Source organism: Spermophilus citellus (genome assembly GCF_964194105.1).
Source record: "Spermophilus citellus genome assembly, chromosome: 3".
NCBI lineage: Eukaryota > Metazoa > Chordata > Mammalia > Rodentia > Sciuridae > Spermophilus > Spermophilus citellus.
This window is the reverse complement of record NC_138184.1, coordinates 46,055,368-46,079,893: the sequence shown is the minus strand read 5'-3', so window position 1 is coordinate 46,079,893 and position 24,526 is coordinate 46,055,368. Positions and strand designations below refer to the sequence as shown.

General features: G+C 37.0%; 1 protein-coding gene across 4 annotated transcripts in view; it reads right to left on the bottom strand.

Moving 5' to 3' along the window:
* DENND6A (DENN domain containing 6A) overlaps positions 1–21,179 on the bottom strand; it is a 72,343-nt gene extending 51,164 nt beyond the window's left edge. For 2 of the 4 annotated variants that reach the window (XM_081284141.1, XM_081284143.1), the window contains exons 1-3: positions 20,597–21,179; positions 6,534–6,572; positions 6,391–6,433 (exon numbers count right to left, since the gene is read on the bottom strand). In XM_081284141.1, coding sequence (XP_081140267.1) covers positions 6,391–6,433; positions 6,534–6,572; positions 20,597–20,833 — 319 coding nt within the window. In that variant the 5' untranslated portion in view covers positions 20,834–21,179. The remainder of the gene's footprint in view (positions 1–6,390; positions 6,434–6,533; positions 6,573–20,596) is intronic. The other 2 variants (XM_081284144.1, XM_081284142.1) reach the window with 2 other exon arrangements.
* Positions 21,180–24,526: the final 3,347 nt, after the last annotated feature.

Sequence of the window (24,526 nt, the reverse complement as noted above, 5' to 3'; positions counted from 1 at the left end):
AGACCTGGAGCTGTGGCTCAGTGGTAGAGCGCTTGCCTAGCATGTGTGAGGCACTGGGTTCAATTCTCAGCACTGCAAATAAATAAGTAATAAAATAAAGATCCATCAACAACTAATAAAAAAAAAAGATGACTCAAACCATCTTTGCTGGTTAGAGGCAAAGCCATAAGTAAATGCATATCATAGCATAATATTTATTTATCCAAGTTTCATCAATTTTAAAGGAACCATTTTTTAAAATGGTTTATGTGAAGGAACCATTTTTTAAAATGTTTTTAGTTATAGACATAATGCCTTTATTTATTTATTTTTATGTGGTGCTGAGGATCGAACCCAGGGCCCCACACATGTTAGGCAAGCGCTCTACCACTGAGCCACAACCCCAGCCCCTAAAGCATATCTTAACTCTAAAGTCTCTTTAATTTTTCTATTCCATTTCCCACATGTAATTAAAAAAATTTTGAAAACTGTTGCTATTGAGCAAAAGAAGCCAAGCACAAAATAATACATATTGTTCAAATCCATGTATATAAAAAAGTTCAAAGTTATAATGATAAGGAGTACATGATTGGGGTCTGGGGTTGTGGCTCAGCTATAGAGGACTTGCCTCACACGTGTAAGGCACTGGGTTCGATCCTTAGCACCACATAGAAATAAATAAAGAAAGAAACAAATAAAATAAAGGTATTGTGTCCATCTACAACTAAAAAATAATTTTAAAAAGGAGTACATAATTGGATGATAAAAGTATAAAGAAAAGCAAAAAATTTAGTGGTTACATTTGAAGGTGAGGGGAAATAATATTGGAGGTGGCATGAAGAAGTTTCTGAGATGTTAGCCAAGTTCTGTTCCTCAATCTTGGATGTGTTTTATATTTCACAATAAAAGCTCTTTCCTACACCACCCCATCCAGTACTGGGGATCGAACCTGTGGCTTCACATAAACTAGGCAAGCACTCTACCACTGAACTCATCCTCAGCCCAAGCAGCTTTTTTAAAAAGATATACTACAGAAGATTCAGAGCTCAAGTAATTGATTTACTACTGAATTTAAAATGAAGTTAATTATATTAGCCAATCTCTTTAAATGCAAACTTTAAGCTGTCAGGTATTAACTTTTTTAAAAAACTATAGATACTCTAAAAAAAAAAACCATGAAATAACTTGTCACTCAAATTTTCCAAGTTACTATATTTAGAATTAGTAACATTGTAATAAATGTGAAATGTGCTCAATATATTCCACCCATGGGGTGATAAAACTGTTTTAAAGTTGATTATGGCAACAGTTGCACAGTTCTGTGAATATGCTAAAAATTACTGAATTATGTGGGACTGCAGCTATAGCTTATTGGTAAAGTACTTGCCTAGCATACACAAAATCCTAGTTTGATAACCAGCCAATCAAAACTCAATGGATTGCATACTTTATATGGGTAAATTTATGTTATGTAAATTATATCTCAACAAAGCTATTATTTTTTAATTCATTTCACTGCCAATTGGAGAAAAAAATGAAACTTTTCTTCATTTAAATACAAAAGCCCCTCTGAAAAAGGCCCCTCAGATCACAGAGCTCTAGAAATCAATGGTCTCTGGGCCATACTGTTCATTCAAGGAACCAATTCTTTCAATCCTGGCTCCTCCTTCATGAGCAGGTAATACGGCAGAAAGAGATGTCCCATTTTAAAACTATCGTAGGCACAGAGTATTCTGTAAGTTTTCTTTCCATATGATACTCAAACTGAGACCGCAAAGTAAATGTAAACAGATGGAATCTTCCTATACCCCCACAAAAAGTTTTTTCTGAGAAAAAAAAAAGATTAAATATTTTACCTAAAGGTAATACATAACTTAAAAATATTATTTCTATTTTATCATAAACACAGCTATAGAGTGGGTTAGAATATGTATGACTAAGAAAAAATTTCTAGAGTCATCCCCATTCCTGGGCCCTCAACTTTACATAGTCACTCCCCCTGTGATTAGCATGGCTAAGTTGGAATTCCTGAGAAAAAATACTTTAAATTAGAGATTCTCAAAGTGTAGTTGTTAGAATGATGCCAGTCTGCAAACTTTTGTTACTTATCCAAGACCAAATAAATAAGGACAGTGAGAATAAACATTTGAAAGGTTTATAGCAATTGGACATTGCTGTGACAAATTTGAGATTTTTGTTTTGCATTCCTTGTTTTTTTCATTTTGTGTCATTAGATTATTTATTATTAGATAATTATCCATTATTAAATAATGCATTTAAATTGCATTTTACAAAAGTGTTGGTCCACAACAGACTGAACATTAAAAAAAACCCCAAATGATCCTTCAATATAAATGTGCAAAGTATAACATATGTAATAATGTCACTGCTGTATATAGACAAGAAATTATGAGACAAATATTATCAAGTCCACCCAGAGCAAAAACTGATTTTTCCCTTAGACTCATCAATGCTTCAAATTTTCTCTACTAATGCTGAGTTTTCTCTCTGGACATGTTATATAATACAGTGTGTACTGTACTTGGGTAGCCAATATAGCTTAAGCTGCAAGAACACCTAAATACAAATGATGTCAATGATAAACAATAAGGAGGAAAAGAATCTGACAAGTATGTATCAGAGGGAAAGCACATTTAAACTTACATCTCTAAGATAAAAGGTACTCAAATGGAATAAGGAATTGAACCGTAAAAACAAACCAAAGTTTTTTCTCAAGTCATTAGGATCTAAAGTAAGTGTGTGTGGGATCAATCCTCAGCACCACATAAAAATAAATAAATAAATAAACAAATAAAATGTGTGTGTGTGTGTGTGTGTGTGTGTGTGTGTGTGAGAGAGAGAGAGAGAGAGAGAGAGTGAGTGAGAGACAGACAGAAAAGAAGGATGGTGAGACTGGCAAACCATTCCATTGAGAATTCCAAAATCATTTTATCAATATAGCCTTCACACTGTCTAAAATGCTGCTTTACTTTTTCTTCTGCATATCCACAAACACAAAACCTTGATTTATGATACTTTCCTAAAGTCTGCTCCACCATGTCCTTCCATAGCACTATAAAATCCATTCCAAAGTTGGCACAGTAATTTCAGCTTCCTTTTAATAGACACAGAAGAGAAGCAAACTGTTTGGAAATCATAACTGGGACCAATGATCATGTACAAAATACATAGTCTCTTGCTGTCTAATTAATGTTCATCAATTCAGATGGCAAGGTGACTACTTTCAAAATCTTTTATCAATTCCACTTGAAGTACCAATGATACTTTGGATAAAACGATGTGCAGGTTATTAAAAAAAGGCATTAGGGCTGGGGGTATAGCTCAGTGGAAGAGCGCTTGCCTACATGCGTGAGGCACAGGGTTCAATCCTCAGCACCACAGAATAATAAATAAATAAATAAACAAATAAAATAAAGGCATTTTGTCCATCTACAACTACAAAAAAAAATTTTTTTTAAAGGCATTAAAAAGCATCTCTAAGGCCAGACATGGTGGTGAATGCCTGTAATCCCAATGACTCAGAAAGATAAAGCAGAAAAATCACAAGTTTAAGGCCAACCTAGCCTTAGCAATTTATTGAGAGCCTCAGCAAATTACCAAGATCCTATCTCAAAATAAAAATAAACAAATAAATAGGGCTTGGAATGTAGCTCAGTGGTAAAGTGAACGTGGGTTCAATTCCCAATACCAGAAAAAAAAATGTGGGTCATTTATATGCCTAAAATATTGGAAAAAATGTTTTTTATTTACATAGATATACAATTGAGTTTAACTTCCAAAAACAAAATGATACATGCAGAGGCTAACTTTAAAACAGCTACTCAAACACCAAGGTATCTTCTTGAGAAATTAACTTCTAGGACTGGGGCTGTACTCAGTGGTAGAGCACTTGCTTCATACTGAGTACAATTCTCAGCACCACATAAAATTAAGTAAATAAAATAAAGATACTGTGTCTATCAACAACTAAAAAAATATTTACCAAAAAAAATTAACTTATATGCTTGCTGGGGTGGAGTGAAGTTTCTTCTCCACTCTCTTAGGTTTAATAGCTAGGACCCGTGTATTAAATCGACCAAAACAGATTAACAAGAGAAAATATTTATTTCACATGCACATGAACACTTCACAGAAAAAAGTAATGACCTCAAAAGTTAGTTAGATCTGGGAGCTTATGTAACATTTTAGCAAAGGGGATAAACTGCAGAGAAATGATTAGTCTTGGGGTTTGGCTTCTTGAAACCAGTAAATTGTGGAACAAAAAATACATGTAGAAAAAAAACTAATGGAGGATAAGGTTATTTTAGTAAGACCTATTTATACAAACTGAAGCTAATACCATTCTAAGGAAGAGTCTTTTTCTTTTGTCTTTATTTTTTATTTACTTTTTTATTTTTTGCATTACTGAGGATTGCACCCAGAGCCTGGCACATGCTAAACAAGCATTCTACCACTGAGTAACATCTCCAGCCCTGTTTTTCAGTTTGAGACAAGGTCTTGCTAAATTGCCCAGGCTGGCCTCCTACTCATGATCCTCCTTCCTCAGCCTCCCAACTATCTAGGATCACAGCTTGTGAAACCATGCCCACCTAAGATAAGAGTCTTCTACAATGTTTCAGAATCTTTCTACCCTTCTCAGTATGACAAAGGAGCAAGTAAACACCTTCATAAATTTGTGTCCTGCTTTTCGGAACACAATGAGAAGGGAGAGGGATCTTTGCAACTGCTGTTTCCCAATTGCCTTCAGCTCAAAATAATCCTGAGACCAAGCAGCATGAAGAGAAGGGGGTCTCTGATCCCCTTATGCTCATGTTTAGATATGAAAAAAAGAGAGAGAGCTATGACAACCAGCTGTGGTCTGAAAGAGAAGAGCATAATACAATCCACTGGATTTCAATCTCAAAAATTTAATTCATCCTATAAACCACACATCTCAGTTGGAGTCCTAGAAATCCACCCCAACATTAACTACAATTCAGAACTGAATGTGTAGATTTTATAATAATAATATTGACTTAAACAAGGACAGATCCTAGAAGACCTCTATGTAATTATTTCATTAATAGGCAAAAATTAACTGGGTGCTATGGCACACACCTAATCCCAGAAGCTCAGGAGGCTGAGTCAAGAGGATAAGGAGTTCAAAGCCAGCCTCAGCAACTTAGCAAGGCCCTAAGCAACTTAGGGAGATCCTGTCTCTAAATAAAATACAAAATAGGGCTGGGGATGTGGCTCAGTGGTTGAGTGCCCCAGTACTCCCCCCCAAAAAAGGGCAAAAATTACTAAAAATTCTAATAATTACAGGTCAGAACAAAAGACCTATTATAATCTCCCAAAGGCAAATATCTAATTTACTGAGATATCTATCATTTTTCTTCCACATATTTCACCAAGGCTGCAAATTCCAAATGTATTGGGGAAAAAAAAAAACACTCTAGAAACATTTATACAGAAAAGAGAAAAATGCTTAAAAATTTTTTTAAGAGAGTGAGAGAGAGGGGGAGAGAGAGAGAGAGAATTTTAATATTTATTTTTTTAGTATTTGGCGGACACAACAACTTTGTATGTGGTGCTGAGAATCGAACCCGGGCCGCACGCATGCCAGGCGGGCGTGCTACAGCTTGAGCCACATCCCCAGCCCAAAATTTTTAAATGTTAAATCTCCCAAATCAGATCAACTGAACTAAATTAACAGGATATTAGAAGTAACCACAAAAGGAAAGGGAAGTGGAGTGATTCTGCTTTATAGAGTTCTAATTGTGTGTGGCCCAAGAATCTAAATGTTCTGGTCACTGTAAGCCTAAAAAGTTGTTTTGAAAGTAAAATATAGCAGGCAACCTGAAAGATGTCAACAATTAGGACCACACAAGTGATACTTTGAAAGAGACTAGCAAAGTGAAGTTTAACAATAAGCAAACACATGATTTTTACACACCAAGCACTACTGCAAGTACTTGTCATATTAATCCATATAAAAATAAATGATAGTCATGTTTCATAACTGGATTCACTCTGTTGTTGTTTCTTCTTTAACTCGCTGTTTTTACAGTTAGGCAAGCTCATAAATTCTGAACTCAAAGTAAACTACATACTCTAAGTCCCCAAACATACCAATGTTGTTAATTTTCAATCTCACTATTTCAACAGTTTATTGTCCCCTGATGTATTATTACCTCAGCACACTGTAAAAGTTCCTTTAAGAAATGAACCAACTAAAATCAACTATGACATGATTAGACATCATTAAACCAGGAATCAAAATCACTGATTTGTTGGGCTAAAATTGAGACTTCATTCTAATATGCCATTTCAATTAACTTTCACAGATTAAAATTGTAACCAGTATTCTTAGTATATAATTCAACAGAACACCACATGAAAAATAGTTACCTGAATTTGAATCTGGAAAAGACAAATAGCAAATATTGGTTTTCTGAAAAAGAAAACAAAAGCTATATATGCTGACATACACACATCAATAAAAACAAATAGAAATATAACAATAGATTATACGGAGCAATAGTTCTACTTACTTCTTTATCAGTAAGTTTGGAATGTTGAGGATAAATTACCTGGAAGAAAATAATTAATTTTGTTAGGCATAAACATTAAAGAATACTTCTAAAATTCTAGTTAACTGAGGTAAAAGAGCTGTAGGAAATACTTCAAAGCTAGTTGTGGTGGCACATACATGCAGTCCCAGCTACTCAGGAGGCTGAGGGAGGAAGATCACTTGAGCCCAGGAATTCAAGGCCAGCCTGGCAAACTTAGACAGACCTGTTTCAAAATTTAAAAAACATGGGTTGGGGCTGTAGCTCAGTGGCAGAGCACTTGCCTAGCATGTATGAGGCACTGGGTTCAATCCTCAGCACCACATAAAAATAAATAAATAAATAAAGGTATTCTGTCGATTTACAACTACAAAAAAAATTATTTTTTAATATTAAAAATATGGGACTGGGGTTGTGGCTCAGTGGTAGGGTGCTCGCCTAGCACACGTGAGACACTGGGTTCAAACCTCAGCACCACATAATGATGAAATAAAGATATTTTGTCCACTTACAACTAAAAAAATTAAAAAAATATAAAATAAAAAGGTAGCTTAGTGACAGAGCCCTGGATTTGTCCAAATAAAGAAAAAGAAAAGAAAGGATGAAAGGAAGGAAAGACAGAAAGATAAGAAAAAAAGAAAGAAGAAAAAAAGAATACAACAGGAAGAGAGAGAGGAAAAAAGAAAGAAAAGAAAAAAATCTAAGCCAGGCACAATGGCTCACACCTATAATCCCAGTAATTTAGGAGGCTAAAGCAGGAGGATCCCAAGTTCAAGGATAGCTTTGGTAATTTACCCTATAAAGAAGGAAACCTATCTTTCCACTGGGATCAACGTTTAAGAAAGAATTTGATTGATTATAAGAAGTAATATACATCATTAATTACATATTAAGAGAAAAACAAAAAGAAACAAAAGAATTACCTGAAGTTTAAAAAGTCTTCCCTTCATTTCCCTTAAATAATCATTATACATTTCCCGAGACTGGTTAGTTTAGTACCTTCAGTGATCACAGCACCTTCTGAGAACTACTGCCCCTTGGACCCTTTGAAAGAAGAAGGACTAAGGCAGAGCATCTGCTGTCAGAAAAAAACACTATTCAACACCAAATCCAAAGGGCATCTGTTCTATAGAACAATCCACTGCCACGTTATGACCATCCTGATCTTCTTAGAAGATGAGCAATAATTCACTAAAGTGACAAAAAAGTGGGTACTCAATACTTGTTAACTAGCTGACTGACCCCATACATTCTTGAAGTACAAAACGCATATTTTGGAACTGTCAGTAATACCTCTTTGTCATGGTATCAATATCATAAGACTGATTTTTCAAACAGGACATCAGAGGTTTGGTGCTGAAGGGCAATCTAAGGTTGAATGTTAGGCCCACAACACAAACATACATACACAATTTAGTCTTCCCTGTATAACAGGCAATGTTATAAATTTTTCAAGCTGTAAACTTTTCAATTCACAGTAAACATTTTGTAGTTCAGTTTTGGTTATTTGATGGAAAGAAACTTTAAATTCATACGCTGTCAAATCTACAGACTATGATTTATTATTATTATTACTCTTAGAAAGTTCTTTCTTTAACCTTTATATATTAAATCTTTGTTTTCTAAATAATCAGACAATTTAAAAATTTTAATAGTTATTTGTATTTTAAGTGTACAGAGAAAAAAACCTAACATTCAAAAAATCAAAATAACCTAGATACAAATGCTTGAGGCATAGCAAAGTAAAAGCAACAGGTAGAGGTGGGGTGATGAGTCCAGTTAAAAATATTCAATAGTAGTACAAATAATATGACAGGGAATTGAAATTTGGAAAACAACTATGAATATTAGCACACTTTCCTCTAGTATTTTGTGGACTTCTTCTTATTCAATTCTGAGCTGTCTCTCAAACTGGGTCCCCCCCCCCCACTTCAAACTGCGAATATTCCCAAAACTATTTGCTCCAAACAAAAATTCTATTTTCCCACTGAGGCTGAAGGTAGGGCTCAGGGGTAGAGTGCTTGTCTAGTTTGCACAAGGCCAAAGGTTCAATCCCCAGAAGCACCACCAAAAATTTTTTTAAATAATTAAATTACAAAGCTATTTTTTCCAGGCACAGTAGCACATGCCTAAATTCTAGCTACGTGGGAGGCTGAGGCAAGAGAATCACAAGTTTAGCCTCAGCAACTTAGCAAGACCCTGACTCAAAATAAATGTCTTCAGACATTTTTATTTCTCAGTGAAAGAGCACATCATAGTTCAAACCCCAGTGCAGAACAGGGGGCTGAGAATATTTGCCATTGATGTGTGATGCTCTATTGTTATCTTTCAATAACTGTTTCAACCTGCTATTAATATATTTAATGATATTTCATATCATTTAAATATACAATATTTATCAGACCTCTACAGTGAAACAGCAGAAAGATAAGAGAAACCAAGTTCTTACCACATATTTAAACCATAAATTCAACTGTCCTTTGGATCAGGCATACCTGAGGACTTTATAATAACATGAATAAATTCTATTTTCTTATTCCAGTTTGGGCTGTTTTTGTCACTTTTAACAGAAAGAAGCACAGTTGACTTCTTTCCTTGAGAGAAAAAGGTACTGCTAGACTTTAATTTTCTAGACTTTAAATTTTCTTTGCATTAGAAAGGCATTTAAGGGAAGTCTGATTCTTTTCCCTATTGGCTATAATCCTTCTTGGTCCCTAAATAGAGACATTTGCTAAGGGTTAAATGTATCTTTTATAAAATGCTATGCCATTCTTAATTTCCAACTATATAAATCCTGAACTATTTATCCATTTTTGTCAAAAACTGTTATTCATCACAATAAAACAGTCCAACATATCTCATTTAGCCATTCCTATACAAAATGACTGCTAAAAGGAAAGGACTTAACCCACTTAAATATAACACTAAAATCTAACTCTCACATCAAGTTGTGGTTCTTTTGGTTTTGGTACTGGGGGTTGAACTAGGGGCGCTTTACCACTGAGCCACATCCCCAGACCTTTTTATTTTTTATTTTGAGACAGGGTCTAGGTTGCTAAATTTGGCCTCAGACTTTCAGTCCTCCTGCCTCATCCTCCCAAGTTGCTGGAATTACAGGTATGTGCCACTGTGCCTGGCTTATTATCATGTTCTTTATCTATTTTGTTTTAGTTGTAGATGGACACAATACCTTTATTCACTTATTTTAATGTGGTGCTAAGGATCGAACTCAATGCCTCACATGTGCTAAGCAAGCACTCTATCACTGAGCCACAACCCCAGCATTCAAGTTCTTTTAACAGTCATAGAATCATTTCTCTAATTCTTTTTTCCAGAATACAGCTTTATAGAATACCTTCTCCTCTTCTTTCCCCAAGTGCTGTGGATCCAACCCTCATATACTAGGTAAGCTCCCTAACACTAAGCTACACATCTAATCCTAGAATATCTTCTTGATGTTAATTTTTAAAGAAGTAATCCTTCAGTTCCGAAATCAATAGGAAATTCTCCCACAACATAAATGCCTTGATAAATAGTTACTGTTTTCTTCTGAGAAACATATTCTTCCAAACCCATAAAGAGTATCTCACACAAAATTCCCCTCTGAGGTCACATGAAACTGTGGTTGGCTTCTAAACTGAGAATAAATTTAGTTTTAAGAATCATTTTCAGGGCTGGGGATATGGCTCAAGTGGTAGCGCGCTCGCCTGGCGTGCGTGCGGCCCAGGTTCGATCCTCAGCACCACATACAAACAAAGATGTTGTGTCCGCCGAGAAAAGAAAAAATAAATAAATATTAAAATTCTCTCTCTGTCCCTCTCTCTCTTAAAAAAAAAAAAATCGTTTTCAGGGTTGGGGCTCAGTGGTAGAGTGCTCACCTAGCATGCACAAAGCAATGGGTTCAAGCCTCAGCACTATTTAAATGTAAAATAAAGATATTTTGTCCATGTAAAACTTAAAAGAATCTATTTTCTCAGGAAATCTGGGGATAAATTTGGATTCCAATTTTAAAATGTCTAGTCCATTTGGATGGTACTGTAACTGAATTGCCTCCCTAAAATTCTGATGTTGAAAGCCCTGAGCCCCATTGTAATGAAACTTGGAGATGCAGACTTTGGGACATAAGAATAATTAGGACATAAGAACAGAGCCTACATAAGGCTAGGTTCCTTATAATAAGAAACATGAGGGGTTGGGGTTGTGGCTCAGCAATAGAGCACTCGCCTAGCACATGTGAGGCGCTGGGCTCAATCCTTAGCACCACATAAAAATAAATAAATAAAGGTATTGTGTCCAACTACAACTAAAAAAAAATTAAAAAAAAGAAACATCAGAAAAATTTCTTTTTATTACACCATGTAAGGACATAGTAAGAAGATGGCTGTTTGAAAGCCATAAAGAGAGATCTTAGCAGAAACAGAATTGACTGGCACCTTGTCTTGAACTTCCCAGTCATATTAAACACAATATCTATCTATTTCTCCCTCTCTTTTCAGTGCTGGGTATCAAAACCAGGGCTTTGACGACCCTAGCTCAACATAAAACCTCTCTTTAAAAAGAGACCTAAAAGATGCTGCTAGTCACATACTGACCTTCTTCAGGATTCTGCTGTCCTTGGTCTAATTCTGAAAACTGAAGGCTCTCCAAATGACTCAAAATAAAGTTCAAGTCTGGGAAGAGGTGGTTCAGACTTGAACTTAATTGATTTAGTGAAAATAATGACTTAAACACTTGAATTGGAAGAATGGAATTCATATTCCCTTTAAATCTTTCTTCCCTATTTTATGTTCAAGATTATACTGAACATATTATGAAACATTTTTTTAATTTAATAATAAAATGAACATTTTCTTTTTTTTAAAAATTTATTTATTTATTAGTTATTGGCGGACACAACATCTTTGTTTGTATGTGGTGCTGGAGAATCGAACCCGGGCCACACGCATGCCAGGCGAGCACGCTACCGCTTGAGCCACATCCCCAGCCCCAAAATGAACATTTTCATTGATTTAAAAATAAGAGAGAGAGAGAGAGAGAAACCTAAAATAATCTACTATGTTTTGGATATGATTTGAGCATGCCACTAAAGGTTCACATTCAGGGAACTTAGTCCCAGTGGGGGTTTTGAGGTGGTGGAAAATATCAGAGGTGGGGCCTGGTGGAAGATAATTAGGTCATGGGAGCCCTACCCTGAGAAGAGATTAATGCTGGTCTTGAGGAGCAGATTAGTTCCTTGGACAGGAAGTTGTTATAAAAAAGCAGCCTGGGGTTGGAAATGTAGTTCAATGATAGAACACTTGCCTAACATCGCAAGGCCTTGGGTTTGAGTTCCAGCACTGCAAACAAACAAAAAAAAAAAGAGCAGCAAAGCTCCCTGACCCCACTATAGTCACTTTTTTTTTTTTTAATTTTTTAGTTACAGATGGACACAATGTCTTTATTTTATTTATTTATTTTTACATGGTTCTGAGGATCAAACCCAGTGCCTCACACGTGCGAGACAGGCCCTTTCCCACTTGCTTTTTATCTTAATCTGCCCTAATATGTGCTTCCACCAAGATGCCATCCACCCTGTTGTCATATAGCTAGAAAGCCCTCACAAGATTAAGCACACACCAGTGCCAGGTTGTTGAACCTCCAAAACTGTAAGCTAAATAAACCTAGTGTCGGATATTTCACTACAACATCAGAAAACACACTAATATAGAATTCTCTCTGACTGGTGCTATATTAAAAAAAAATTATTATGGCCTATCCAAACAGCCTTAGTATATCTTACAACAGGTACCCATCAAAAATTAACAATACACGAAAATTGATCCTTTATAACATAAAAGACTCTAGAGTTAGGCAGGAATTCATTAAATGAGTAATACGGATATAATTCCTGCAGGAGAGAGTGGTGCACATCTGTATTATCAGTGACTCAGAAGGCTGAGGCAGAAAGATATCAAGTTCAAGGCCAGCCTCAGCAACTTAGTGAGACCCTGTCTGTCTCAAAATAAAAAAAAAATTAAAAGGGCTGGGGATGGGGCTGGGGATGTGGCTCAAGCGGTAGCACGCTCGCCTGGCATGCGTGCGGCCCGGGTTCGATCCTCAGCACCACATACAAACAAAGATGTTGTGTCCGCCAAAATAAAAAATAATTATTAAAAAAAAAAAAAAAAAAGGGCTGGGGATGTAACCAAGGGAAAGCACTCCTGAGTTTAATTCCCAGTACCAAAAAAAGAAACAACATAAAAAAAGAAAAGTATGCTTGAATGCCCTATAATATCAAGTTAACTATGCAGTATAGAAAAACTGAAATCTATTTATTCACCTAATTCTAGCATAAAACTAGATAAGGAGGGGTTGGAGTTGTAGCTCACTGGTAGAGCACTCGCCTAGCATATGTGAAGCACTGGGTTTAATTCTGAGCACTGCATATAAATAAATAAAATAAAGGTCTATCAACAACTAAAAAAATTTTTTTTAAAACTAGATAAGGATAATGGTTACCCTTGGGGAGGGAGAAGTGAGTGGTCATGATTGAAAGAGGACTTAGGGAAATTTCTGGGGCAATAGTAATATTCCGTTTCTTGATCTAACATGGTAGTTATATGCGTATTCTCACTTTATGAAAATTCACCAAATTACAGACTTAGGATTTGTGTGGTTTTCTCTATGCATGTAATAGTTCGATAGAAAAGTTCGTTTTCTTTTTAAAAGTGGAAAAATGCTCTAATATTACAGTATCAGAAAAGACTGGGCCTCAGACTCCAGCTCACTAAAAATCTAAGCTAAATTACACTACTGGAAAACTAATACTTTAAACATGGAATGAACAGTTAAGCACTTCCCTCAAAACAGGGTAAAATTTAGAAGCAATTGTCAATGTTTCACATCACTTACTCTTACAGTAAATAGAAAAAGCATAAAGCATTTGTGCAAAGGCTAACTGGATAAGAGGATGTCTCAGATTATCTCCAAAATGGGATTATATAATTTCATAACAGAATCATTAGTTATTAAAACTACAGAACCCTTTGTAAAAAAAAAAAAATCTGGGGGGTATAAGTGGCTCAGGAAGTCACTTGAGGCTTTATCTTCCAAATCAAAAAATTATATCAAGCTACTTATGAAGTACTACCAGGTTGTGAGGAAATTTAAAGGCCATTAATACCCTGCACTTCCTCCTATTATCATGGCCCACTTTTCCTGATACTATAAAACTCCATGAAGTGGGCAATGATTAAGGCAACATCTCCAGAACACATCTGTATTAGGAACATGGTAGTTGTCCGCTAAATATCTGAAGAGAGGGCTCAGTGAGACACCCTAGCAACATACCCATTTCATTAAAACAGTAAACTTCTGAGGATCAAACAGAGAGCATGGACACTCTGATGAAAAGGGCAAGAAACACGCAACTGCCTTTATTCTCTTCAAAAGAATAAACAAAGCACTGACATGTACTTCTTCTCTATTGTAAGCTTTCGATTTAGTTTGCTTCTGATGATTAAATCTAAGTCATTTGGAGGAAAAAAAAATAAACAGAAACTTTGCTAAGATAAAAAAAAATGTGGTGACACTCCAGGATCTACCTTTTTACCAGATAAGGAAGGAACAGGCAGTAATTAAAAAAAGCATGGGCTGGGGATGTGGCTCAAGCGGTAGCGCGCTCGCCTGGCATGCATGTGGCCCGGGTTCGATCCTCAGCACCACATACCAACAAAGATGTTGTGTCCGCCTAGAACTAAAAAATAAATATTAAAAAAAATTAAAAAAGCAGGAGAGGGAGAGTCAATTCTGCTAACTGCTCTTTTAAAAATGGCATAAGTTTCTCTTTACTGGAGACCAGAGCTGGAACAGTCCATTTATACCCAAGGCTATTTTATGACCCAAAATATTAAAAAGTGTTTATCTTTAGGGACTGGGGGAATAGCCCAGTGGTAGAGTATGTATTTACCATCCAGGAGATCCTGGGTTCAATCCCCAACACCAAAAGGGGAAAAGAAGACAAAGATTTATCTTCAGTTTACAGGGAAATTAAAAATATAGGACAAGGGACAGTATCTCATTATAGCTTAGTGGTAGAGTGCTCACCTGGCATGCATGACACCCTGGGTTCATTTCCCAATACAGTAGTCAAAAAAAAAAAAAAAAGGAAGGGAAGAGACCAATAATCATAATAAAGTCTATAAATAAATTAATGATACTTTCCTGTTTTATATGGATAATTTAAGAGGTCAAAAATTCTTTTCAACAAGAAGTAGAATGCAAAATTTATGTACATATAAATAGGCTGTATCGTAAACTATCAGCAAAATGAAATCTAATAAACTTGATTCCAGGAAAGGCTTTTAATATTGATGATATACATGCATTCCAGGAAATTGTGTATCTTAAAAAAAAAATCACTTGACCATGCTTGTATATCAAAATAGATTCTACTGTCGTGTATAACTAAAAAGAATTTTAAAACATATTTGTAGCAAAATAATGGGAATGGGTGATTAGCCAAGAAGAGTCCCATTCTGATTATTCAATTAATCTATAAAATAAACTAATATATTGAGCAGGCATTCAATGATAGTCATCAGTTCTTACATGCATTCTCTCTTTACCTTCAAGAGTACTTGCAGGATAATATTTTCTCATTTTATAGTTAAGGAAAATGAGAGCTGATGAAATGAGAGCTGATGAAACTGGCTATTAATCACAACAACTAGAAAATGTTCAAAACCCCAAAGGTTGGGCTCTTTTCACTAGATTGAAATTCTGTCCAAGAAGTTGATAAGTCATAGCCTTCAAGACAGAGAGAGCTGAGTGATGTTTTAATTCTTTTTTTTTTTTAAACAATTCCTCGTTTATTTTATTTATTTTTTAAGAGAGAGTGAGAGAGGAGAAAGAGAGGGAGAGAGGGAGAGAGAATTTTTTTTAATATTTATTTTTTAGTTCTCGGCGGACACAACATCTTTGTTGGTATGTGGTGCTGAGGATTGAACCCGGGCCGCACGCATGCCAGGCGAGCGCGCTACCGCTTGAGCCACAACCCCAGCCCTGATGTTTTAATTCTTATAAAATCTGGGGACCAGAGTGGATCAGGCAGCAATCCCAAATTATGGAAACATCAACCTTCTGTGAAGTGCCATATATTCCTAAAACATAAAGAACCTGAAAAATGGAGAACATCTCCAACATGTATACGAAGGAAGCAAACAACCCCCTACATTGTGTAAATAATATTAATAAATAAATATTAAAATTCTATGAAGAGTCTCTAATGATCCAGCAAATTGTTTATGAAAATGCTTATCAGGGGGGGCTGGGGATGTGGCTCAAGCGGTAGCGCGCTCGCCTGGCATGCGTCTGGCCCGGGTTCGATCCTCAGCACCACATATAAACAAAGATGTTGTGTCCGCCAATAACTAAAATAAATAAATAAATATTTTTAAAAAAAATGTTTATCAGGGGCTGGGGATGTGGCTCAAGCGGCAGCGTGCTCGCCTGGCATACGTGCGGCCCGGGTTCGATCCTCAGCACCACATACAAACAAAGATGTTGTGTCCTCCAAAAACTAAAAAATAAATATTAAAAAAAAAAAGAAAATGTTTATCAGGTACATGTTTGTGGGACTGCTGCCCAACCCATGCAATAGAAGTGTCCCCTTCTATTGCAGAGGTAAGCCTAGGTGGCCTCTATTACTACTAACACTCTTATCTCCTGACCACAGCTGACTGAACCAAAGAGGGTACTGACCTTTGCAGAGTCAACTGGATATTCTAGTATTTGCATTATGCTTCATACTGGTTCCAAAAGAAAAGTGTAGATTTTGGCTAAAATTAATACCAGGTACCTAAAGTAAGGCATAAGTGAAGGAGTAGCAATTGAGGCTCTGTTTACAGAGAAAAGGGGCATCAGGATGGCATATGGAGCAGACATCCAAAGAGGAGCAGAAACAAAAGACTCAGAGACAAAGGCAAAAGCCTGGGCTTTCAAAATCCCATGAGGGTGGGCTGGGGTTGTGGCTCAGCAGTAGAGCCCTTTTCTAGCATATGTGAGGCCCTGGGTTCAATCCTCAATACCACATAAAAATAAATAAGTAAAATAAAGGTATTGTGTCCAACTACAACTAATAAATAAATAAATAAATAAAAGAAGCAAAATAAATAAATAAATAAAAATTCCATGAGGTTCATCCTTGCTTCCTGCACTTGGGTTTTGAGACTGCCTAGAAGCTTCTCAATCAATCTCCCTTTACTTTTAAATGAGATTTTTGTTCATAACAATCACATTGATCCTTAATTAATGTAAAAGTTTATAAAGAGAAAAAAGCATAAACATAAATGCCAAATATTAACAGAAGTTTCCTCTTAGTAGTGGAATTAGGAGGGATATTTTCCAGTGTTTATGATTTTCTTTTTGGGTCAAGTTTTCAACAAGGAGCATGTTACTATCATTCAAGAAAAAACCTTTTTTAATAAACTAGACAGTTCTGGATTCAGATAATTCAGCCCTTACTATATAATCAGATAATTTCAAAGCTAGAAGTGCAAGAGTCTATAAAATCCAGGGAGTTTCAAACCTTATTTCAGAGGACAAGGATTTTGTGATGCTATCACTTCAGGGGAAAAGCTAAGTGCATCTCCTATAGTCAACACAATTTTCAATCTTTTCTCACCCTAAAAGATCTCCTTAACATCTCCCTTACCTAGGACAGGGCCTTCCACAGACATTTAATACAAGGTGAACCACTCTCCCACCCAGCCAGGTCTTCAGCCAATTGTATCTCAGTGGAAACCTGCTCAAAACATGGCTACCTTCCTCTGGTGTTTGGAAGATTCCAAGTATAAAAGATTCACTCTTCAATTATGCAGTTAAAAAGGGCAACTTCCACACCATAAAGAAGAGAGAAGCAGAAGTCAGTCTGTGGCAAGAATGTAGCATGAAAAAGACCCACAAAAGAGAAAAAAAAGAACAAAGATTTCTTTTTTTTTTCCTGGCTCTGGGCTCTAGCCATTTTCCGAAACTCCACTTGAATAGCTTTTTACACTCGTGTCCTTTACTCCAAGGTCCCCTTTTCTGTTTGAACTAGCTTAAGTTAGTTTCTGTAGGGGCTGGGGTAGTAGCTCAGTGGTAGAGCACTTGCCTAGCATGTGCGAGGAGGCATTGGGTTCTATTCTCAGCACCACATATAAATAAATGAATGAAATAAAAAGATCTATCAACATGTAAAAAAAAAATATTTTTTTTAAAAAAAGTTAGTTTCTGTAGTCCACAACCAAATACACACATGCAAGCCCAATTTTACAAGTGATAAAACTAGGGCCCAACTTCAGAATGCGAAAGTCAGGAATTCTCTTCACTGAAAAAGGGAATTTCTAGAAAATAAGTGTTTCCCAAATAAAAACTTACATAGATTTATTTCCCAGGCACTGTTCCAAATGCTTTACAAACACTACTTTGCCTTACCCGCACAAGAATGCCATGATATAGGTAGTTGTCCTATTATAAAGAGGAGGAATGTGAGGCTCAGGAAAAAAAGCTAAGTAACTTACTCACATGGATTTTGGCAATTCAGCTCTAGATTCTAGGTTCTTGATCACTATTCCATACTATCATTTTAGTAGGGATTTAAGCTCAGTTAAGTGTCACTGTGTTTTTTTAATATTTAAAGTTTTAGGTGGATACATATCTTTATTCTACATTTATATGGTGCTGAGGATTAAACCCAGTTCCCTGTGCATGCTAGGGGAGCACTCTACCACTGAGCCACAACCCCCACTAAGTGTCACAGTTTATGCAATTGTAAGAAATCTACCAATATATGCTGTCAGGGCAGAACAGTCGTCTCAGTCTCTCTCAGGCCAAGGTTCAATGACTGCCTTTTTGATAACACAGGTGGGTTCCAGGATATTACTTTCCAAATTTTCTTTACACCTATTCTTTAATTAGTATTCCTCTTGAGCCCCTTTGGTTGTACATTATAGGATGTAGGGTTATAGCTACTCTATGTCATTTCTCCAACACAAGTCTACACATTTCCATTCCAGCCACCCCTTTTATCCATTTCAACATGGATATGGTCTTAATACAAATGTGAAACATTTTTTAACTAGTTTTTATACTAGTTACTAATTTGTGTTCATTTTCTGGTTTTTGTTTGTTTGGGTTGGGGGGGTTATTTTTGTTGTTGTTTTGTTTTGTTTTTGTTTTGTTTTGTTTTGTTTTTTTAGTATTGGGGATGGAACCCAGAGGCCCTTTAACACTGAGGTACATCCCCAGTCCTTTTTATTTTGAAACAGGGTCTTGTTAAATTGCTTAGGGCCTCACTAAACTGCAGAGGCTAGTCTTGAATTTGTGAGCCTCCTGTCTCAGCCTCCCAGTCACTGAGATTACAAATATACACCATTGGCTCGGTCCATTTTCATTTTAAAAGAGGCAAGGTACAATATTCCACATTCCTCCTTTAGAAACAAATAAAGCAAAATTGTTTGTATCTCATTTAATGTGCTAATCTTTCTTTATTAGGAAATCTTTCCCACCCTCATCCTACACCTTCTAATATCAGTGATACTCAATCTGGAATAGAAGGTTCATGAATAAATTCAAACAGTCCATCAAAGCATACACATAATTTTGTCTTAATAAGACATTTTGTAATAGAGAATTCATGGTGTTCACATTTTTTGAAGGTTTAGGCACAAAAGAAGTTCAGAACTACTGACCTAAAGGAAACCCTGTACAGTTTGGGGAAATGAAATTAAAAGTAAGTACTTTAATAATTCACATTTTTGCAGAACCTCAACTATGATAACCATCTTATTTCATTTAAAAAAAAGCAAAATCATATTCATATTGTAAAGAATGTTCCAAATGATGAGAATCCAAAAGGATCTCTTTTAGCTATTTTAAAATGCAGTCAACTACAAACACCCAATCCTATGCTTTCCGGCTAAATTCTACTTTACTGTACCTATAACTTCAGGTTAACATGTCAATGTAATCATACATTGTCTATCAATGTCTTGCTCACATATTCACTCATTCTGTCAACAAGTATTTACTGAATGCCACTGTGTCTGGCCCTGAATTAATTCTTGAATATACAAGAATATACAAGTTAAAGTATATCATTATACTTTAACTTGAATATACAAGTTAAAGTATATCATTATATCTATATGTCTAGTAACTAGCATATTGCCTAGATCTTAGCAAAAACTCAATGCTTATTGAACTGTATAATGATAAAACATCAAGAAGACAGGTTAAACATAAAAGCAGCAGTTCTTGTCAATTTTTTTTCTCCGTCCATTTAGACCACCAAAGTCATAATAAGATTAAAAACTGTCATTAACACCAAAAGAAAAAACAATACAAAATTTCTAAATATATGACCTTTTGATAACTTTTTTTTTTTTGGGGGGGGGGTAAGGAGGAACACATAAAGACAATCTTTTGTGTTACAAAAAAGGACCTACACACTATCAAAAATTACTGAAATCAATAAGATGACATAAAAAGACAGAAAATTTGAGATTTACAAGCAAATTATTTTCCCTATGTTCATCTTGACATAAGTCCTCAGGCCAACTACTCCAGAAACAGTATTAAGAAATAACAGAAATGAATAATAAAAAGAAGGCATCGAACAAAATGCCTAAAAACTTTTTCAATTTAAGCTATTACAGTTCACCATACGTCAAAATATTGTTTCTTTCTCATGCAAGTCTCAAACATCCTGCCTGCTGCCTTCTCTAGGTGCTGCTAACCCTTTCAGTTATTCCTGTGACTTTTTTACTTTTCTTTTTTTTTTTTTAAGACAAGCATTTAGGAGGGGCCTATAGCTCACGTTTCAACCCTAGCCACAGCCCAAGATCCTCCCAAGAGAACGGCAGACGAACCGCAGCCAGGCCCAACCCGCGGAGGGGCTGCGGGCCACGCCCGGATGAGCGGCAGCTGGGGTCTTGGCCGGCCGGCCCGCGGGCCACAGGCTCTGCTGGAGCCAGACGCGCCCGCGCGGGGGCGAAGCGTGGAGACAGGGTGCGGCCGGGCCTCACCTCCACCGCCTGGCCCAGCTCCAGGTCGAAGCCCACCACACACACGCAGTGCAGCCATGCCGAGAAACCGTCCCAGCGCAGCAGGCCCCGGCCGCGGCCATCGTCCTCTTCATCGTCCTCCAGCGTAGCTCCCGTCGCCACAAGGGCCGGCACCTCGCGCCCCTCGGCCGCCGCCACAGCCTCGTCCAACGGCCCGCAGGAGCCGGGCCCCAAGCCAGCTGGGCCCCGCAGAGCCATCGGCCGCCCCTTTGCTGTTTGCGCCGCCTCCACCGTGGACCGCGCCGCAGAGCGCGCGGCTCGGCGCACGCGCAGCAGCCGCTACTGCGGCTGCCGGGAACCCGCTTGGTAGGGGCGGGGCTTCAGGCCACGTGACCCTGGGAGCCCGGTTCGGCTTGGTCTCCCAAGCCAGCGCGCGGACTTGGAGACGTTACGATGCTGCCGGTCTAGGTCTGTGAAGCTGGCCTCGTCTTAAAGCTCTTGAAGACTGAAACCGTGGCGTATGAATCTTTGCCACTCTTGTTCTCCGTCCAACGACCAGGCAATGACTTATTCTTGGAATGACAGCATTGACCATCACAGTAAGGTAGTATTAAATTATTTAAACGGCATTAACAATGGCAAACATTATTAAACTCTTACCCTGTGCCATTTGATGTGCTCGGTTCAAGTACAAATATTTACACATATTATTTACACCCCTCCACACTGAGGACTGGACCCACTGGCCCTCTAACACTAAACTACATCTCCAGCCCTTTTTATTTTATTTTTTGTAATTTTTTTTAGTCGTCAATGGACCTTTATTTTATTTTATTTATATGTGATGCTGAGAATCTAACTCAGTGCCTCACACATACTAGGCAAGCTCCCTACCACTAAGCTATAAACCCAGCCCCTTATTTTTTATATTTTATATATAGGATCCTCCCACATTAGCCTCCCCAGTAGCTGAGGTTATAGACGTGAGCCACTGCACCTAGCCACATATTACTTTTGAATCCTCACATCATCATAAGTTGGTAGGCATTATTTATTTCTCTTTAAAGATAAGGAAATTCAGGTTTTGAGAGGTTACATTACTGGCCCAACAAGTATGACAACTCCAGTGACTGCTTGAGCTGTACCTTCCCTCAGCTGTTCCCTCTCTACTGACGCCTCTCCCACCTTTGTTGGTCTACAGGTTGACTTTCACAGCAATTTGTGGATCATGCTGTCTGCACACTGGGACAAGGGCTGGTCTCAGGCTTCTTTGTATTTTCTGAGATCAGCACTAGGCTGCACCCAGAGGCACTTGTTCTGTTGAATTATTACTGATTATTGCTACAGCACCTACTATGCTGGCAATAAACAGGAGTGAAAGTAAAGAGAAAATACAATAATACCCCAAGAGAAAAATGGGTAGAAAACAATTGATGAGAATATACAATAAACATATTTTTAAACAGTAAAATGTTTATACTCTCATACTTATTATCATATCTAATATTCCCAACTACCCCAAAAATCCTATTATTATTCCTATATAACTATTAGGAAATTGAAGCCCCACGTGAAGAACATGTCACATTAATAGGCAGCAAGGTAATAAAACAAACTTAAACCCAGGTTTTCTGACTCATTCTGATCTCATAAGTATTTTTGCTGCACTACCCAGTTAAATCTACTCCACTGGACAAACACTACCCTCTCCACATCCTTGTAATTTTTATTTGGAGTAAGTGTTGGAATCTTTATTTTTAAAGAGATGGTCAAGTGTTCTCAGACATCAGTATTGGTGTCTGCTAGAAACTTTCTTTAGGATAAAAGATGAACTTAAAGACACCATTTAAGTTAGAGGCCAAGTCTTTGATCAAGTCAACCTGCCATCGTACTCCACAGAACCACTATCATTAAGAGAGGAAAATGTAGACTGGGGTTGTAGCTCAGTGGTAGAGCACTTGCCTCGAATGTGTGAGGCCCTGGGTTCGATCCTCAGCACCACATAAAAATAAATAAATAAAGGTATTGTGTTCAACTACAACTAAAAAAAAATTCTTAAAAAAAGAAGAGAGGAAAATTATATTCTGCCTTTATGAAAGATTCTAAACATACTATATAGAAGAAAACAGTCAATATAAGAAAGAGGATTGGACAAAAAATCAGTCTGGATACTAGTGCCAGCCCATGCACGATCATGGTGGGCAAGAAGCTCTGGGCCCCAGTTTGTGCATTGGTAAATGAGAATGACCATTACTTCATTAACTGTTGGGGAGAGTCAAGCTATCCTAACACACACATTTTACTGGATGCTACTTCATTATTAATGATTAATGACCTCCAAAGACCAGTTGCTCCACAGGGCTAGTTCTTTGACATTTGACCACAAACTGCCATTCTCTGAAATGCTGCTTTATAATATTGGGCTAAAGGTAATCTTATCAGGGCTGGGGTCATAGCTTATCGATAGAGCACACATAAGGCACTGGGTTCAATCCTCAGCACCACATAAAAATAAATAAATAAAGATATGTGCCCATCTTTTTAAAAATTATTTAAAAAAAGTTAATCTTATCACAATATTGTACCCTTGAAACAATATATTAAGGAGCTGGGGCTGTAGCTCAGTGGTACAGTGCTTGCCTGGCATGGGTAAGGCCCTGGGTTCGATCCTCAGCACCACATAAAAAACAAATAAATGAAATAAAGTTATAAAAATATATTTATTTTTAAAAAACAACATATTAAGAGGATCAGACATTTTATGAGAAATCAAGCTCACCAAGAATATAGAGAGTTTTTTATATTTATTTTTTGGTTAGACACAATACCTTTATTTTGTTTATTTATTTTTACGTGATGTTGAGGATCGAACCCAAGGCCTCACGCACACTAGGCGAGCACTCTATCGCTGAGCCACAACCTCAGCCCAAGAGTTTTTTAATGGAAAAAAAATCTTCAGTCTGTTTTGGAAAACATGCACATTTTATTACTTAAACCTTCATATACAGAATCCTTAGAGTCTATTTTAACAGTTTCTAAGGTTAATACTTGTGTGGAACCTTGGAGGAAAAAAGAGTAACACCTTCTTAAGTTTTTGTCATTAGAATCTTTGACTCTAGAAGGATCTTGGATCAGATCATCTCTTCAAACTTCCTATCCTATCCTTTCATCTTCTGATATTCAGTCAACCTCTTTTCTTATACCCCCAAGTTAAAGTTAAGTCACTACCTTTCAGAGCTGCTGTTTTCAAATGTTCATAAGGTCTAGAAATTTCTTCCTTTTATGGAGAAAAGAGATCAGACACTTTGTAATGTACACCCATCAGTCTAAGTTGGGCTTGCTGAGATTACACAGAACAGTCCAACTCTTCTACATGATAGTCCTGTGAATGTTCCAAAATAGTTATCCCATACCACCATGTCTTCTAGTTTCTAGGGTAAACTACCACAGATCCTCCAACTGTTCCTCAAAGGATGTAGTTTCTAGGCCATTCATCATCTTATTGCCCAACTTGAGCATACTCCAACTTCTTTTGCATGGCTGTTAAAATATAGAGGAAATACCATCCTCCAGGTATGACCCTGGCCACCAAAGAATATAACATGGGACTATTACTTTGCTTGTCCCCACCACTAACCTTCTATTAATGGCAATTCAGATCAGATCACATTTGCTTGTTTTGGCAGTTAGGTCACATTTTGGCTTAGGTTGTGTTTATCATCAGCTAAAGCCCTAAGTCTTTTTTTTTTTTTCATGTGAGGAGCACTAAAGTCAGGGTAGGCTGCTTTAGCCAAGAGCATGACTGGATTCATGGCTCTACTGCTCTTCTAATATTACCAAGAACACTGAACACAGGATTAAAAACATTCCTGACTTCTCTATCACCCCTAACCAAACTCCTGGCATTTCAGTAATTTTCATAGAAGAGAAAGGGTAGGAATGTGGGGAGGG